The sequence below is a fragment of the Sporisorium graminicola genome, chromosome SGRAM_1 (assembly GCF_005498985.1).
Source record: "Sporisorium graminicola strain CBS 10092 chromosome SGRAM_1, whole genome shotgun sequence".
NCBI lineage: Eukaryota > Fungi > Basidiomycota > Ustilaginomycetes > Ustilaginales > Ustilaginaceae > Sporisorium > Sporisorium graminicola.
In genome coordinates this window covers 2069197-2086703 of record NC_043719.1, presented here as the reverse complement: position 1 = coordinate 2086703, position 17507 = coordinate 2069197, and the positions used below count along the sequence as shown (strand labels likewise).

At 56.5% G+C, this 17507-nt stretch overlaps 6 protein-coding genes across 6 annotated transcripts; 4 read left to right on the top strand and 2 right to left on the bottom strand.

Moving 5' to 3' along the window:
• Positions 1-1497: 1497 nt before the first annotated feature.
• On the bottom strand, positions 1498-2442 carry EX895_000749 (uncharacterized protein; the record flags this gene model as incomplete). The annotated part of the gene is made up of 1 exon (XM_029881350.1): positions 1498-2442. One exon carries the CDS (start codon positions 2440-2442, stop codon positions 1498-1500), a length of 945 nt encoding a protein of 314 aa, XP_029742736.1.
• Positions 2443-4331: 1889 nt separating this feature from the next.
• On the top strand, positions 4332-5343 carry EX895_000748 (uncharacterized protein; the record flags this gene model as incomplete). Its single annotated transcript, XM_029881349.1, has 5 exons — positions 4332-4395; positions 4488-4790; positions 4881-4954; positions 5076-5151; positions 5261-5343. 5 exons carry the CDS (start codon positions 4332-4334, stop codon positions 5341-5343), a joined length of 600 nt encoding a protein of 199 aa, XP_029742735.1.
• Positions 5344-5842: 499 nt separating this feature from the next.
• Positions 5843-7049, top strand: EX895_000747 (uncharacterized protein; the record flags this gene model as incomplete). Its single annotated transcript, XM_029881348.1, has 5 exons — positions 5843-5906; positions 5995-6131; positions 6234-6648; positions 6748-6902; positions 6996-7049. The coding sequence occupies 5 exons, from the start codon at positions 5843-5845 to the stop codon at positions 7047-7049; spliced, it is 825 nt and encodes a 274-aa protein (XP_029742734.1).
• Positions 7050-7852: 803 nt separating this feature from the next.
• On the top strand, positions 7853-9370 carry EX895_000746 (uncharacterized protein; the record flags this gene model as incomplete). The annotated part of the gene is made up of 1 exon (XM_029881347.1): positions 7853-9370. One exon carries the CDS (start codon positions 7853-7855, stop codon positions 9368-9370), a length of 1518 nt encoding a protein of 505 aa, XP_029742733.1.
• Positions 9371-9478: 108 nt separating this feature from the next.
• Positions 9479-13718, bottom strand: EX895_000745 (uncharacterized protein; the record flags this gene model as incomplete). Its single annotated transcript, XM_029881346.1, has 2 exons — positions 9479-13621; positions 13707-13718. The coding sequence occupies 2 exons, from the start codon at positions 13716-13718 to the stop codon at positions 9479-9481; spliced, it is 4155 nt and encodes a 1384-aa protein (XP_029742732.1).
• A 501-nt stretch (positions 13719-14219) lies between these two features.
• EX895_000744 (uncharacterized protein) lies at positions 14220-17453 on the top strand (the record flags this gene model as incomplete). Its single annotated transcript, XM_029881345.1, has 1 exon — positions 14220-17453. One exon carries the CDS (start codon positions 14220-14222, stop codon positions 17451-17453), a length of 3234 nt encoding a protein of 1077 aa, XP_029742731.1.
• Positions 17454-17507: the final 54 nt, after the last annotated feature.

Below are 17507 nucleotides of genomic sequence, written 5' to 3'. Positions count from 1 at the left end.
GAATGAGGACGAGACGATCGCGATCAGCAAACAGCGTCTTCGACGTTTCGGCGTCGTTTTCCGATGATTTTTTTGCGCCAATCTCGCAGAATCTAACCCGCTCCATCTTTCCTTTCAGACAACCTGGAATCATCGCGGACAGCAGTTGTTTGATATGATCAGCGTTCTCTCGGTTCGTACTGGAGGTACGTCACCATGCAAGACCTTGAGACACATGTGAAGCAATGTAAGGCTTCGACTTGGACGAGACGCACGGCTGCAACGTGGGCCGAGAGTTGGTCGTGGATAACGAGCGACCAACCGGCGCAGCGACCACGACTCTGAGACATTGCGATTGCAAATTCGTATTTCCCCACGCCTAATTCAACTTACATTGCCGCTCCTCTTTACTTCGTTGTGGACGCTGATCAGCCAGCTCGAGTTTGCGAATAGGCTATAGTGACTGACATCGCGGTGAAACAAGCGATAGAAGCAACGTAGGAAGAGTTTTCACAGGAGTCGTTGCAATCCGCGCCGTCCTCACATACCCTTCCAACACCGACCAACGAAGTGCGAAAGCGGCAGCCAATCGACCATACAAGACGCAGAGCTATCTCCTCTTTCTGCCGCTGTTCAGCATCTCTGGCTCGCGGTGTGGCCCAGAGTGGTGCAGAGCCATCAAAATCGAACCACTCCTAGCAGTTGCTGCTCAACCAAAGGATTACCGGTCAATACTATCAGAACAGCTTCTCTCGAGGCAGCCTGGATTTTTGGGTCATTGCGCTGCCTGGCTTCCGATAAAGATAGACCCAAGAGAAAGTGCCTGCAGCCTTTGTTTCGCTATTGGCGCACCAGAACAAAGCAGAGCACTTTCGCCGACATGCAGCGAACCGAGACCATTTTCCGATTTCAAACCCTCTTGCTCGCCATCCTCTTGCCACCACCGCTGCATCCATAGGCTTTTCGCTTGCTTCACCACCATGCTCGAACAGTGAGCGCCCCTGAACCCATGACATTGTTTGCGCTCTCAACAAACATATCCTATGAATTTGATTGTGAGCACCTGGAGCTTTGCGAGTTCGCGCGGCTACACTGCGGACAGCAAACACCCAATGAGTACCTTTTGAACTTGCAAGTGCAGTTTGGGCAGCGTGGGTAACTGTAGATCACTTCTTCAGACTCTAGCCTGTCGCTCACACGCCCACAGTTCCGACCTTGCAGGTCATCAGGCAAAACAAACGCCTAGTCTCCAAGCGTTGGGGTCAATCAAACTTTCAGGGCACGTTGACGTAGCCTTTCTCGAGTGGCGCGGGCGCAGCGGCTGAGTCGACGCCACGCAGGGCGCTTGCTTAGCGTTTCGCGCCTGTCCTGCGTCGCTCGCATCCTTGGCCTGGCCCCCATCCTCACCCTCACTTTCAGCGTCGGATTCTCGGACCGCACATCGGGCATCGGTGACTCGTTACTGTGTTCACTCGATCTGATTTGGATTGACGCCGTGCTCATGCAAAGCCCAACCTTCTATTCGGCCGGAGTCGCTGAGGTGTCCGAGCTTTCGCGTCGCCTTTTCTTCACGGCCGAATCTTCGCCCTGTGTCTTGGAAGACTGCCGGCCAATCAAGCCCGATGCCTTGTTCGATGAACGTTGTCCTCGTCGGCTCGCTCGGGGGGACTGCCTCTCCGCCAGCTTCTTTTCTGCACCCTCTTCGACGCCAAGTGACCTTGCTTGGTTCCTCGTTGGAAGAACAGCTTCGTCGTCTTCCGATCCGCTTGGACTGCTGCTTGAGTCGCCGTCCATCTCATTCACGTCGCTCTTCATCTTTCCGTTTTCTTCGCGTGGATCGTTAACCGGTGCTCCCATCATCAGACGTAGTCCGACAATACCGTTTTTCTCTCGACCGTTGAAGGCCCCCTTGATCTTGGCTCGGCATACGGGGCACTGACCCGCCAAAGGATCCGGTTTATTCCTGCCTCGACCCCCTCCGCTATTGCCGCCACGACTGCCACCTGCACCCCCTCCACGACCACGTCCTCCCCCAGCTGTTGCTCCTCCTCGACCTGGTCCGCCTTGCGCTGCGCCAAACATGCCTGCAGGGGCAAACGGCGAGAAGATGTTGCCAAAATCGACGTCTTCCATGGCTCCGCGCTGTACAGCTTGAGTCTTGAGCGCCTGGAAGAGGCACTCGCCACAGAAAAAGTGGCCACACGGTGTGACCACGAGATTCTTAGGCGCATCAAAGCAGATTGGGCAAGTGTACTTGCTGAGCAGTGGATGTTCGATCGGCGGAGGTTTGGACCGAGGCGGCGACTTGCGAGGCATCATCAGGTTGGACGAACGCAGTCGCTGGTCGGTGATCGGACATTCGCTCCTGGGCCGAGGCAGAGCGTGCTGTTGCGAGACCACCGTAAAACTGCTGTCGGGGTCCGCAGGCGCGATTGAATGCGCTTCGGGTCGCACAATGGGCATTGGTCGTGTGAGAAAGTCTCCTGTCGTTGGGTCCGCGCTCACGCCCAGCCTCCGTCCCGGCCCACCTTGGAAAAGGATAGGTTCAGCCGGTCTGCCAGGAACTGGAGGGGGAGAGAAGAGGCCACCGCGATGGACTGGCGATGGTGGCTGCATACGTCGGACGCCCGATACCTCGAAGAAGTCGGTTGGCGGAGGCCGAATCACCGGATCACTTTCCCATCGCATGACAAAGGCATCCTCGTCGCTGTCCCGCTCATCGTCAGAGCTGTCGCTGCTAATCACGATCAAGTCGCTTGCTTCTGAGGTAGAGTGATCGGGTGGTTGGCTGAACGACCTGGAGCCCCGGCGGATGCTGGAAGACGCTGCAGTTGCGTCTCGAGATGCAGATCTGCTCGCTCGAAGCACAGAGGCGTGAGACGTCCCAGCACTGCGATTGAGTGGTATGCTCAGCTGTCGTTGTGTGGGTGATGTGGATCTGCTTGTCTGGCCAGATGTGTTTATGCTTCGGCCCCTGGACGAGGCTCTGCTGCCGGTCGAACGAGAGCTGGCGACAATGGTGGGCCGTGGAAGCGGAGCCTCTGCTTCCACAGCGTCTGGCACTCCAGATGGCGTTGACATGCTGCAATTGGTCTATTACTGGCCTGGCCTGGGTGCCGGTCGACAATCTGGGCTTAGTTGCCCGATCCGATCTCAACTTGAAGGGCGGCGTTCGCTACCGTGCAGAGCCCATCCTTTGCGTTCGTCCGGAACCACCCCTCTCTCGTTTTGCTTGTCGGATGGAGTTGCCGTAGGGCCTTGAGCAGGAGATGACGGTGGGTGACGAAGAGACGGAGAGCGGTTTCGAGGAAAAGAGCCAAGGCGAAAGCGTCCACTTACAAGCTGGACCCTTGATTGGAAGTCGACTCAGCCTCTGCAAGCCAAATTACTGTGACAGTCAAAGAGATCCAGTGCACGACATGCAAGCGCTGAGCAGCCGAATTTCGAGTAACGTAACACCTCCACACTTCTCTGATCGTGTCGCATCGACCTTGTTATGGCACATTCCGCCCGATTCACTCAACTGATTCCAACTCCATCGAATCCATTGAGTCGGTCGTATCGTCGATCTCTGAGCACTTGCTCGTACCAAAGAAGGTCATACCGTATTCAAAGCGTGCTATGACTTTTCAAACGGCGAACACAGCCTCGATTCAAAAGAATCTTCTTTTACTGCCACTTTGAACAGGAGCTGAAACAATCTCACGTGGGAAGGGCGCTTGCTCTGCTGCCTTCTTTCAACGTGATTGACAGCTTCACCTATTCCAACACCGAGCTTTGGAACGGAAAGGCTTGGCGAAAACGTGTTGATTCGCTCCGCCTGCTGAGAGCACGAAGCGGAGAGTGCCAAGACTTTTTTGTGCTTTTGCCTTTCTAGTTTGGTCGTCAGAGAGGAGACTCGGTCTGCAATGGTACAATTCTCGAAATACTGCAGGCATTCGTGTGTGCTTCTGTTCCGTACGTGACTTGCGCTGGAATTGCTGGCTAGCAGGACGTGTCGTGCAAGCCAAATTTCACGGTCTGATAGTGGATGAGGCTCTCGAAAGGAAATCTGACGCCTCTCTTGGTGATGACGCCGCAACTGCTGTTGCTGTATGCAGGCCAGCAGGTCCGCTTGGAAATCGCAAAATGAAGCACAGCCTGCCCGCTTTATTTTAAGAACAAGTGGAGCCGTGCACGAGCATCGGAAAGAGAAATGCGAAAGCTCCTCCACTGAATCGATGAAATACGTTGCTGTTTTGCTTTGACATCGTTGACATTTGCCCTCTCTCCTCCATCTACAAAGTGTACGAAACGACAAGACCCACCCTACCAGACACCTGTCACAGTCCGATAGCGACAAACACGTCAGAATGGGAAAGAACCAATCCAAGCTCTCGCCAGAGCAGCTCTCGGACCTGCAGAAGAACACCTACTGTAAGTTTTCGTCTCGGTGATGATGAGGAAAGAACGGCTGCACTGACTTCCGCTTCTTTCATTCGGCCGATGAATTGTTTCAATGCTTGCAGTCGACCGAAAGGAGCTGCAGCAATGGTACAAGGGCTTCCTCAAGGACTGCCCTTCCGGCACACTCGACAAGCAGGAGTTCTGCCGCATCTACAAGCAGTTCTTCCCATTCGGTGATCCATCGACGTTTGCGGAATACGTGTTCAACGTGTTCGACGAGAACAAGAACGGCACCATCGATTTCAAGGAGTTTATTTGCGCTCTGAGCGTCACTTCGCGCGGCAGGCTGGACGAGAAGCTGCGTTGGGCATTTCAGCTCTACGACATTGATGGCGACGGAACCATTACATACGATGAGATGCTCAGTGAGTATTAGTCCGAAAATTCGGAAGATCCGGAGCAGAACACTGGCAGCTGACCGACATTACTTTATGAATCCACTCTAATCCGCATAGCCATCGTTAGGAGCATCTACAAGATGACCGGCCAGATGGTCAAGTTGCCAGAAGACGAGGACACGCCAGAAAAAGTGAGTGCAAGGAATGGAGCTTCGTCTGGAAACTTTAGCAGACTCGCGACAGGCGATGAATGACTGGCTGAAGCTGACGTCGACGTCTGAAATCCTCTTCTGCTTTGTTTTGCTGCGTCAGAGAGTGGACAAGATCTTCCGCATGATGGACCGCGACAAGAATGCTCAGCGTAAGTACAGCGCCCCCGCCGAATCAGGTACGCCTCATATCTGAAGAGGCAAAAGCTGATGACGATTTCTACAATCCATTTTCTCACAACGCCGGCGACGCTCTCGGATCACCCAACTTGCTGTTCCATTTCGCAGTCTCTTTTGAGGAATTCCAGGAAGGAAGTAAGCAGGATCCTACGATCGTACAGGCTCTTTCACTGTACGACGGCCTCGTCTAATCGCTGACTTGCCACATGACATTATGGCTCCAGAATCCTTGATGGACAGAACATTCGTGTAAATAGTGTATCTCGGTCTCGCAATCGACTCGTAGACAGCCATGGGTTGAACGAGAGATGGAGAAAGGTCCCGAAGAGGGTCGTCGACGGCAACTTTCGTCGAAACTGTTACGCCGATATTTTGTCACAAAAACTGCCGAAGCCCTAATTTTCTGTCTCTCTCGGACGTGAAGGCGCGTCTGGCTTTCAACCCGACTGCTCCGTTAATCGCTTCTGTAAGAGGCCGACAACCGAATCACCCGAAAGTGACAAGTAAAGGACCGTCGCAGGCCTGCTGCACCCTCGAGCCACAGAGCCGCATCATTGTTGCTAGCACAACTCGCTTTAGCTCCAACCCCGGATCGTCGCGAATACTCGAATCCGCTGCTTGCCTTCGAACCACTTTCCTTCTGACACGACGGAAACACCCTCTGCATCTCAACACTCACACACAGCCAACATGCGCGCATCCCTAGTCAACCAGCTCCGGGTGCTTGTGCCCGTCAAGAGGACCATCGATTATGGTAAGCCTTCTTCCAAGCCATGACGGCATCTTTTTGGATTGTGGGATAGTCACGCTTACTTTCTGGCTTTGTACTGGATGATGTACAGCCGTCAAGATCCGCGTCGCATCCGACGGTAAGGGTGTCGACCAGAATGTCAAGTTTAGCATGAACCCTTTCGACGAAATCGCGGTAGAGGAGGCAGTTCGTCTTCGTGAAAAGTACAAGGACGCCATCACCAAGATCGTAAGTGACTTTCTCACACCTCGTGCAGTTCTGCATGCCCGTCAACGATCATCGCGCTGACATACTGTGTTTCGTCCGCTGGTCCTCATCGATCCACTGCAGACTGTCGTCTCCGTCGGCCCCCCCAAGACTGCCGACGTGCTGCGAACGGCTCTCGCCATGGGTGCCGACGACGCAATCCACGTCGAGGTCCCTGACAAGGCCGCTGCCAACCCTCTCGAACCCCTCGGAGTGTCCAAGATCCTCAACGAGATCGTCAAGAAGGCAGGCGAGGAGGAGGAGGTGGGACTCATCATCATGGGCAAGCAGGCGATCGACGATGATGCTTCGCAGACGGGTCAGATGCTCGCCGGTCTGCTCAACTGGCCGCAGGCAACATATGCTAGCAAGCTCGAGTTCCCATCGGGCAAGCCAGAGAAGGGTGCAGAGGCTCAGGTTACGCGAGAGATCGACGGCGGTCTCGGAATCGTCAAGACCAAGCTGCCGTTTGTCATGACTACTGACCTGCGACTCAACGGTAAGTTTCGGAGCTACGATTTGCGGCGAATTGATGTAAGCACTACTACAGAAACTGACGAAAGACTCTTTTGACTGTAATTGGATCGATGGCCAACAGAACCACGATACGCATCGCTGCCGAACATCATGAAGGCCAAGAAGAAGCCATTCAAGAAGTTCACGCTCAAGGATCTTGGTCTCGAGGACCAGATCAAGCCACGACAGGAGATCCTCAAGGTCGCTGAGCCTCCTAAGCGCCAGGGTGGTGCCAAGGTACGTGCGATACCGATGCGCGCTTCAATTGATCCGTCACCCAGACTCGTTGCTAATCCTTCGCTCTTTTGATTCGCCCCTCTGCGTGCACAGGTGGAGAACGTCGATGAGCTCATCTCCAAGCTCAAGGAGGCCGGTCGCATCTAAGCAATGTCGTCGAACCCAAGAAGCCTCGAGCGATGCACATGAGGATAGACCGTTCAGACTGCCAAGCGTTGTGTTGACATGGCACGCTCAATACAGCACAAAAGAAGGATAGCACAAAAAGTCATTCTCCATCGCATCAAATCTAGACTCGAGACACTCTCTTGCTTGTCGAGTCCGCTGGACTACACTTTGCCCGCAGTAACTACACAGTAGACGTTGAGCTCAACTGGAACACGCCTGGACGGCGCCCATGCCCGCCTGACTGGCACGCACTCGACGGAACAGCAGGTAGCTGAGACTCAGACTTGAGAAGCGTGCCAAGACGCAGTGAAGAGACGATTGATTTACTAGAACCGTAGAATGCGAGGCCGTAGGACTCTTCGATCTGATGTTCCACGCTGATGTTCTACAAAGTAGCGTCTCGGTCGCCACCATTTCGGCAAAGCGTAAAGAGCGCAAACGAGTCACGTATTTCGCACGGCGACCAGATACTGAATAGGCGTACGGCGACGTCAAAAAACCACACACATGCGAGCCAAATCTAATTATGGCTCGTTTTTACACCTTTTTAAGAAGAAGTCAATGCAACACGGCTTTCTCACCATTCAAGCACAATCAAGTTCACCTTTCGACATTCTCGACTTTCCCACGCACCTTCATCTTACAACACGACGTCCCCGCAAGCTATTCTTCAATTCCCACGAAGGCGTGGCCACCTCTCGACACCCACCTCGAGTCACGCACCCTGCCTGCTAGGACGCACGGGGTATATCAGCCATTCCCGCACCTCTGAGACCACCCGCATGCCAAAGACCACCATCGCTTTGATCATGTCAACGTCCGTCAGCGCGCAACCCGCGGCCATCTTGGCCAACGGCACAACTCACCAGCGTCACACGGCGGATACGTTCCGGCCGCTACTCAAGGCGCTCGCCCTCGCAGCGTCGGTCGACTCGCAGTCTGGTCAGATGAACCACCCGACCGGCACATCCACGATTACACACGCGCAGCTCGAGCAGATCCTGCAGCACCTTGCCGACCCAAACTTCACATCTTCGCGAGAGAACCATGCACAGATCGGGTCGGCGCTAACGTGTCTCAAGTTCTGCAGGCTCGACATCCAGGCCGAGACGTTCGCGCTTGCTGCGCGCATCTTTTTGGATTGCTGTTTGGACGTGAGTGTACCAGATTTGGACAGGGCGAAGGAGGAGTATGCGGGGGAAGGAGGAATGGTGGAGTACAGGGGTACTCTGGATCTGGTGGGTACGGGAGGGGATGGAAAGGATACGTTTAATGTTTCGACTACAGCGGCGATGGTCGCGGCGGGCGTAAAGGGCGTGCGAGTGTGCAAGCACGGTGCCAAGGCGTCGTCGTCCACGTCGGGCTCAGCGGACTTGCTCATGTCGTTGGGGATCCCGCTGCTTGCGCTGCCTGCCTCGCAACTCCCCTCCGTGCTGAGCAAGAGCAAGTTCTCGTTCCTGTTCGCCCAGCTCTACCACCCGGCACTTGCACCCCTCGGCCCCATCCGTCGCTCCCTCGGCTTCCCAACCATCTTCAACGTCCTCGGCCCGCTCATCAACCCGGCCAAACCGCAACGCTGCATCCTCGGGGTACACTCTTATTACCTGGGACGCATCTTTGCCGAGGCGCTGGCAAAGCGCGGAACGCAGCGAGCGTGGATCGTGTGCGGCCAGGAAGGCTTGGACGAGATCAGCCCCGCCGGCAAGACAGACGTCTGGGAACTGAACAATGGGCAGATCAAGGAGTTTACCATCGAGCCAGAGGACTTTGGGCTGCCCAAGCACCCGCTGGAGCATGTAGGCTCGCATTCGGCCGACGAGAACGCCGCAATCGTGCTCAAGATGTTCTCCACCCCGGATTCGGCGTCGTTGCCCGCAGAACCGTTGGTGCAGAACATGCCGCTTGACCCGGCCAACTTCGCGGCCTTCGCCCCCGAAACCCTTGTCCACGTCCGCTCGCTGCCCTCCATCCCCAAAACCACCCGCCTCCAAGCAGTGAAAGACTACACGCTCCTCCAGTCCGCCGCCCTGCTCTATGTCGGCTCGTACGCGTCCACGCTGAAGCAAGCGACCGACCTCGCGAGACGCAGCATTGAATCAGGCGCGGCCCTGCGCGCCATGGAGACGTTCCGTGACGAGTCGAACCTCGCCATCGCCCGCTTGGAAGAGGAGGAGAGGAAGGAGGCCAACCTGAAGGACAGGGAGAACAGGAAAAGCATCGAGGAGTCGGTCAAGAACCAGGACCAGTACAGCTACCTACCCGAGATCAGGCAGGACGTCTCCGTCGGCACGGAGGATTGACGCCCCGCTCCTATTTCGCACACAACACGTACATACACTGTCGAATCCAAAAAAACTCTTTTGTCATTCATTTCTTCAAGTCGCTCAAGGCATCCAGACTGTGTCACCTCAGAAAGGAGCATACGCCTTGGGCGCAGCCACACACTCCAACCTCTCCAAATGACTAGCCCACAGCGGCCAATCCAACCCCTCCTTGCCCACCAACTTGAGCTCGAGCGCCTTGATCTTTTCCAGCTCCTTCAAGCTGTCCGCCGACCCGGCCCCGAGCTCCTTCTTGAGCTTCTGAACCGCCTGCAGCGCGAGAGCATACCGCTGGTGCAGGATCGACCAACGCACGAACAGCTCGATGTACTCTTTAGCCTTGGTGTCCGGGGCAAAGTACGAGCGGTAGGTCTTCCAGCTCGCCTCCAGGTCCGACAACGACGAAGATGAAGAGGGAGACGACTCAGCTTCGGTCATGAGCACGCGAGTCTTGCGGTTGAGTGCTAGGATGAGCGCCTTCTTCTTGGTCTCCATCTCCTTGTTGAGCTTCTTTTCCTCGTCACTCTGTTCCGACGCGGGTGGCTTCTGCGTGGCCATCCAGAGCTTGACTTGGGTCTCGTCGATGAGAGCCAGCAGCTGATCGGCGGTGGCGACGACCTGCTTGCGCTTGTCCGCATCCTTGTCATCGGCATCAAGCGCTTCGAGCTTGGCCACAATCGCACCGAGGAACTTGGGGTAGTCGGCGATGAGCTTGTCCATAAACTCGAGCTTCTCCTTGGCATCCTTGATCTTCTTGGCCGTAGCAGTGAGCAGCTCGGGAATCTCGTCCTCGTTCTTTCCGGAAGCAGCACCGTCCTCGGAGCCCTCCTCTGAATTCTTGACCGCCGGTGGCACAATGTAACGGATCTGTCCTTTTCCTTCAGCTGCAAAGCCAAAGGTGCCGACAAGCACATCGCCGGGCTGCGCCTCCTTGGGCACCGCATCGCCCTCGAGGTTCAAGTCGAGCGTCAGCACGATGCGCTCACCAGGGTGCAGCTTGACACCGGCGTATTTGGCAGGCGGGGCCTCGGAGTGCAGATCGACGTGATTGTCGTACAGCTTGAGCGCCGCCGAGTCCGGCTTGGAGAGCTTCTGGTCAACCATGAGCGTTACGTTCTTGAGTGCCTCGAGCACCTTCAAGTTCTCGTGGAGCAGTTGCGCCTTGAGCACGTAATCACCCTTGGGCAGATCGATCTCCTTCTTGTACACGTCGCCAAAGTGCACGCGCTGCTTGCGCAGGTCAAAGAGCTGCGTGAGGAGAGGCACACTCGAATCGTACAGGTGGTTGCCCAACGCCGGGAATGAGTAGCTGAGCTTATTCGAGTCCTCCTTGGCCGAGATGCTGTACGTGGTCACGAGCTCGAACATGTGGTTACCGCTCGGCTGCAGATCTCGCGGCGTAGCGAGCGGGCGAATGGTCGACGACGAGGGGCGATGGAAGGTTCGGCGAGTGTCAAAGGTGATGCTAGGCTTGAAGTCTTCGATGCGGACCGTCGACTGACACTCCACCTTAGCATGACCCTGGCCACCAATGAGAGTAAGCTCCTGACGTCCACTAGCTGGGACCAGCGAAGCAGTGATGCCGTGGAACTCAATGTCGAGATCAAGGTCGAAAGCCGACTTGTTGGACCAGAATTGCGCAGAGCAGACTTCCATGGTCATGCCACCACGAACGCTAAACTTCTTGGTCACCGGCTCGTTCTCCTGCAATGCGAGCACAAACGCCTTCTCCACCTCGCTCAAACGCTGCAAAGGCTCGAGCTGGACACAATGCAACCAGAAGCGAGCGCTCGTGTTAACGGATGAGTGGTTCGAGCTGCGTACTGTGAGCGAAGCCCATGTGGCACCCTCCGGCACAGAGACGAAGCGTCGCTCGATCTTGCCAGCCTCAAAGCGGACCGTGTCAAATTTGACCGTGGGCGAGGGGAACACCTCGGGCTTGGCGACGGTGACAGGAACGTCGAACAGCTTGTGGCCGGGCTTCTCCGTGTCGTAGGCCTCGATCCAAGCGTGGTGGAGGCCTGGCTCCAGATCAGTCGGGTCAACCCTGACCTCGAATGTACGGCCATTCCCGCCTAGGAGGAGGAATTCAGGAATCTGAACCCAAGGCTGAGTAGCGGCAAGAGCACAGCGGAGCTCGAGATTGAACGCCTTTTCAGTCTCGCCCTGCTTGAAAGTGGGTCGCACCGTCACGTTGGCCTGCTGTACGTTGTGGGTTTCTTCCTTCTCGCGGAGGTAGATGCCGCGTTTGTCCATACGACCAAGCGCCTTGCCAGCACGGGTGACAGCCACACGATACTCAGCATCTTGCTCGACACGGTCCTTGTTCTGAACTAGATAGTCCCAAGCGGCATCGACACGGATGAAGGGGACGCCGAGCGGATCGTTCACGTCTTTGCCTGTGACGCGAACCGCGTTAAAGACGCGAGCAGCAGTGATGGGGATCTTCTGAGCCTTCAAGCCAGAGAGGAGGAGGGCGATGGAGCCGCAGGCGTTCGGCGAGCTCATGGAAGTTCCGTTCATGAGCTGCGTCGACTGGAGGCAGTAGCGGGGGATCGAAGTGATGGCAGCACCAGGAGCGTAGATGGAGACACCACGGTCGCCGTCGGAAGTGGGGCCACGACTGCACCATGTGGTGACGCTGTCGGGGACGCCCTTCTCGACGAGGGCATACTCTGCCTTCTGCATGGCACCAGCATTGACGTACGCGCCGACGCTGAGGACAGAAGAGGTAGTACCACCGGGCTGACCCACCGTTGTCAAGGCGGGACCGTTGTTGCCAGCACTGCTGACAAAAAGAATGTCGCGTTGTCGGATGACAATGTCGCGAAGCGCCTTGGCAAAAGCGCCCTTGTCTTCGGCGCCGAAGGCGCCGTCTTCACCATAACTAAGGTTGGCAATGTCGCACTTTGTGTCGATGAGTGCCTGAGCCGAGCGGAGCATGGCCTGGCCTTGCTCCATGCTACCGAGGCGGGCATCGCCGATCTTCATGCTGACAATCTCGCAACCGGGAGCTACACCGTTGAGCTCGGGCTGCTCGTCATGTCGGGCACCGACGATGCCGGCGACGTGGGTACCGTGGCTACCAGCCAAAGTGACAAGACTGAGCAGGTTGCCATTTTCCTCAATGTTGACAGTGTAGGTGAGGAGATCCTGTTGACCAAAGCTTTGCCATTGACGCTCGATGCGGAAGTCGGTGATGGGCTGGACGCCGGTAAGGTCAAGCGTTTGGAGCTCAAGTGGTTTGAGAGCGTCCTGAGGCTGGCCGGTGGATGGGTCGTGCGTCTCACCCTCGCCGCCGCCAACGACGGCATACCAGTGCTTTCCATTGTGGAAGACGATGGCTTCGAGAAGAGGGCCGTCGTCCTTGTAGGAAGCTGCAAGGTCTTTGAGAGCTTGGATGCGCGCCTTGATCTCATCCTTCTTCAACTTTGCGTTCTCGGTGGAAGCGCTCTTGTCTGTTGTGCTTGGTGAGGCAGAATCGGACGATTTGGAGGCAGAAGGTACGGGTGTGTCAAGCGCATTGAGCTCGCTCTGAGCCTGGCAAAGCAGAGCTTGGTGGGAAACCAGGAAAGCCTTCTGTCTCTCTGCAGAGCGACGGCTCTTGAGCTCGCCCGGCCAGAGGTCGTATGCCTTCTTGAAACCAATCTTCCACTCGCCCTTTGGGTTGGTGAGCTTGGACGAGAGGCGAATGGTCCTCCCTGTGAAAGGCGACTTGAACTCAACGTGACCCGAGCTGCTGGAGGTGGGTCCAGAGATGGGCTCGATGGGTTGGAGGGGAATATCGCCAGCACCCGTACAGTCGATCACATCAACGACCTTCCCTGGTTGGTTGAGACCGATGGCGGCCGGGTCTACACCGGTGTCGAGAATGGCCACACGGACATTCCGGCCGTCGTATTCCGGGTACTTGCGAAGGAAGCTGAGCGCCTCTGTGGTGTCTTTGGGAAGGAGACCACCGAGCGGGAAGGGCTCGCTTGGCAAGGCACGAGTAGAAGGCATGATAGAAGTAGAAGCGTCTACGATGGAGGCAGAGTGCCGGATGCGTGAGGTAGTTGAAAAGGAGGAGTGAGCGAAAGCGTTGCGGTTGAGCGTAGCGGTAGTGCTACGGGTGCGGAGAGAGAGCAGTTTTGAGGCCACCGGAGCAGCTGACGAGAGGAAGGAGCGATGAGATGCCACAGAGCGAGCCTTGTCACGAAGCAGCAGACGTGGAAAAGCAAGGCTGCGCGGCTGTCGGTACGGGAGAGGAGGAACACAACTTAGTAGTCAGCAAGATTTTGTTTCGAGTCGGAACAAAGCTTGATCTAGAACGTACCACGAGTATCATGCCCCAAGCTACGATTCAGTGTCTAGAGGTCGGAAAGCCTCGATTGTCGCGATATGGAGGAGCTAGTGAAGACGATGGCTGCTGAGTCGACGAAGGACGTGCGTAGCTGCCCTTTAGTGCGTGCGCGTGGTTGCAGCGTGCGGCTCCCAACGCAACTCTCCGCAGTGCGTATTCCAGCTGCGCAATCCCATCTCGGCTTTTTGCCGATGGCCTCAGACCAAATAAGGAGGCCACGACAGCTTTCTCTCGTAAAGACGCACGATCACAAAACTTTCGCTTTGTTACATTCTTTGAATGTAGACAACATTGAAAAGAAAGCCAAAATCGAGAACCTCGGAAGTCGCTTCTGACTTTCTGCAGATGAAAAAGTGAAATTCTTGGGAATTTTTTCGAGTCCCTCCCGGCGAAAAGAGAAGGAAGGACCCTTTCTTTGCTCAGCGGCTGTCGAAAAAAGCTTGCTCACCACCCACCATCTGTATACCATTTTAGAGATCGCTCAAGATGCCGCCCAAGAGGTACTTTGAGCACGACGATTCTGCTGCAGCAGTGGCTGCTGCTACCGCTGCCTCATCATCTGAAGTCGTGGCTGGCACTGCCTCCCCAGCGACCTCAAACGACAAGAAGAACAAACCAAGAAGCAAGGTCAATGCGACGCTCTTTGTCTCAAGACTCCCTTATACTGCCACAAGTACCGACTTGCAGACCACGTTCAGCGAGATTGGTCCCTTGAAGCGAGCTTTCGTTGTCACCGACCAGGCCACGAAGAAGTCCAAGGGTGTCGGCTACGTCACGTTCGCCATCCCCGAGGACGCAAGCACTGCACTCGAGCAGCTACAGGGAAAGTCGCTCGACGGGGGTAGCAGAAAGATCCAGATCATCTTCGCAGACCAGAAGGATCCCACCGGCAACAAGCGCACATCTGTCAAAGAAGAGCCGGACTCGCCGTCCTCGTCAAAGCGACCGCGCACCGAGACTTCCAAGCCCACGCGCTCTTACACTGCAGTCCAGGAGAAGGACGCCGATGCCGTTCGCACTGTCCTTCTGTCTGGTCTCGCCGCTTGCTCTCCTGCACCGGACTCCAAGCAGATCTACAAGCGCGCACGAAAGATTGGCGACGTCGAAAATGTCATCTACCCGTCCACCTCTTCTCCCAACCCTAATGACGTTGCCCACGTCATCTTCCGCACACCCAACCACGCCATGACCGCCGTCGAGAAGCTCCACGCCCACATCTTCAAAGGCGTCCAGATCAGCGCCATCCTCAAGAAGCGCGCCGACAATGCTGCAAAGATCGCTGCCCACATGCGCCCAGAAACGCTCGCAAAGAGGGAGAAGATGCGCCAGGACGTCGAAAAGAACAGCGGAAAGGGAACCATGCCCGTGCTACTCTCCGAGATTGACAAGTCGAGCAGGTTGATCATTCGCAACTTGCCCTACGATGTCAATGAGGCCGATCTACGATCCATCTTCTTGCCTTTTGGTCCCGTGTACGAGATCACAATCCCTAAGGTCAAGGCGAAAGAACCCGTTGCTAATAACGTTTCTCCTGTTAAGGACGAGGACGAAACCAAGTTGGACTTATCAGCAGAGTCCGAGTCCGGATCAACGCAGTTGGAAGACGACGCTGACACCGACAATGCGGAGGACAGCGACGTGGAAGTTGATGAGGACGATGCGCAAGACAGCGATAAAGAGGGCCAGGACAGCGAAAGTGACAGCGAAGACGAAGACGAAAACGAGACGGCAGACGACGAGCAAACAGAAGAGCAGCAAGAAGTCCTGGAAGTGTCGGACAACGATGGAACTTCGGGCGACGACCTCGATCCCGCTGCTGTTCCTGCCTCAAATGTTGTCGTAAAGACCGAGGACGATGACACCGAGGCACTCCATACACCATCCTCATCGAATGCCACCGTTCAGCCTGCTTCGACTACAACCGCACCGAAGCACGCCGTCGAAAAGGGCCGTGGATTCGCTTTTGTCTGGATGGCATCGCGCAACGACGCCGCCCGTGCCATCGAAGCCGTAAACGGCAAGACCATCCAACATGGCGCTGCTGAGCGTGCAGCCTACAAGGCAGCCCTCGGCTCTCGTGGTCGTCGCGTTGCCAAAGCTGCGCTCGACCGCGTGCGTGCCAACGCTCAACCCGAACGAACCGTCGCCGTCGACTGGTCGCTCAGCAAAAAGGATTGGGAAGCCAAAGCTGACGAGTCGGAGAGCGAAGACAACCTCGAGGACGCCGACAGTAAAGGAGATGCAGCTAGTGGCGACGACGACGAAGATGAACCGGCAGAACGACCCAAGCTGCCCGCTCCCGAGGAAGGCACTACGCTGTTCGTCCGAAACCTGCCGTATCAGGCTACCGAGGAGGAGTTGCGCAACCTCTTCCGAACCTTTGGGCCGCTCCGCTACGCCAAGATCGCCATGGACAAGGCGTCCAACCGCAGCAAGGGCACCGGTTTCGTGTGCTTCTGGCAAGCCTCTTCCGCCGATGCCGCGCTGGCACAGGCCAAGATCATCGAGCGAGAGTCCGGTGTATCCGGCTCCAGCTCCACATCCGCATCTGTCGCCAACCAGAAGAACCCGTTCGCCATGCCCTCCGTGCTTACCGCCGATCCTGCCGCGCCCCTAACGGCGAGCCTGAACCTGCACGGACGCGTGCTCAACGTCATCCCTGCCGTTGCGCGCGACGAGGCCTCGCGACTCGAGACGAGCGGACGCAAGGAGCGCGAGAAGGGCGACAAGCGCAATACGTGGTTGCTGCGCGAAGGCGTTCCCTTCCCCAATTCGGACTTCGCTGCGAAGTTGGCGCCGAGCGAAGTGGAGAAGCGGCTGCAGTCGTTCCAGGTGCGCAAGGCGCAGATGGGTGCCAACCCGTCGCTGTTTGTCAGCAAGACGCGTTTGTCGGTTCGATCGCTGCCGCTGTTTGTGTCGGAGCGAATGCTCAAGAGGCTTGCAATCCACGCGATCAAGGCGTTTGGCAGCGAAGTGCGCGCAGGCGAGCGTCAGGATCTCGATGCGGACGAAAAAGCTGACCGCACCATCAGCACGTCGGTGCAGAACCGCAAGCGCAAACCCGGCGAGAGGCCTACGCCGGTTGTGCAATCCAAGGTCGTCCGCCAGCACGACCGCATTGAAGCGCTGACGGGGCTGGGCAAGTCGAAAGGCTACGGTTTCCTCGAGATGAAGTCGTTTAACGATGCGCTCAAAGTGATCCGCTGGGCCAACGCCAACAAGACCGTCTCGAAACTCTTCGGCGAATGGTGGACCGAAGACCTGCAACAGCAAGTCGACCGCATCGCCACCCAAATCCACTCGAAGAACAAGTCGCTCGAAGACAGCAAGCCGGGAGAAGCGGCCGACACCCTGCGTGCCGAGGTCGAAGACCTCACCACACGTCGCCAGCGTCTGCGTGCCAAACTAGCCGAGCTCGCCGAAGGCGGTGGCGCGGGTGAAAAGGAACGCGGAGGAATGCTCATGATCGAATTCGCCATCGAGAACGTCGTCACCACCAAGAAGCGCGCCGACAAGCTCAAAGCGATCAAGGAGTCCACCGAACGACGCAAGCAGAGGGACGAGCACGACGCAGAGCTCGAACAGCAGCAAGCCGAACAGCGCAGGAGGGAGGCCCAGGCTGCGAGGAAGATCGAAGCCGAGAAGAACAAGCCCAAGGGACATGCTCACGGTCACGTCATTGGAAAGAAGAGGAAGGAGCGCAGGGCTCGACGTGGTTGAAGGCCTTCGCCTCTCTGCAGAGATACACATGCATGACATACCGTTCAATTTGCA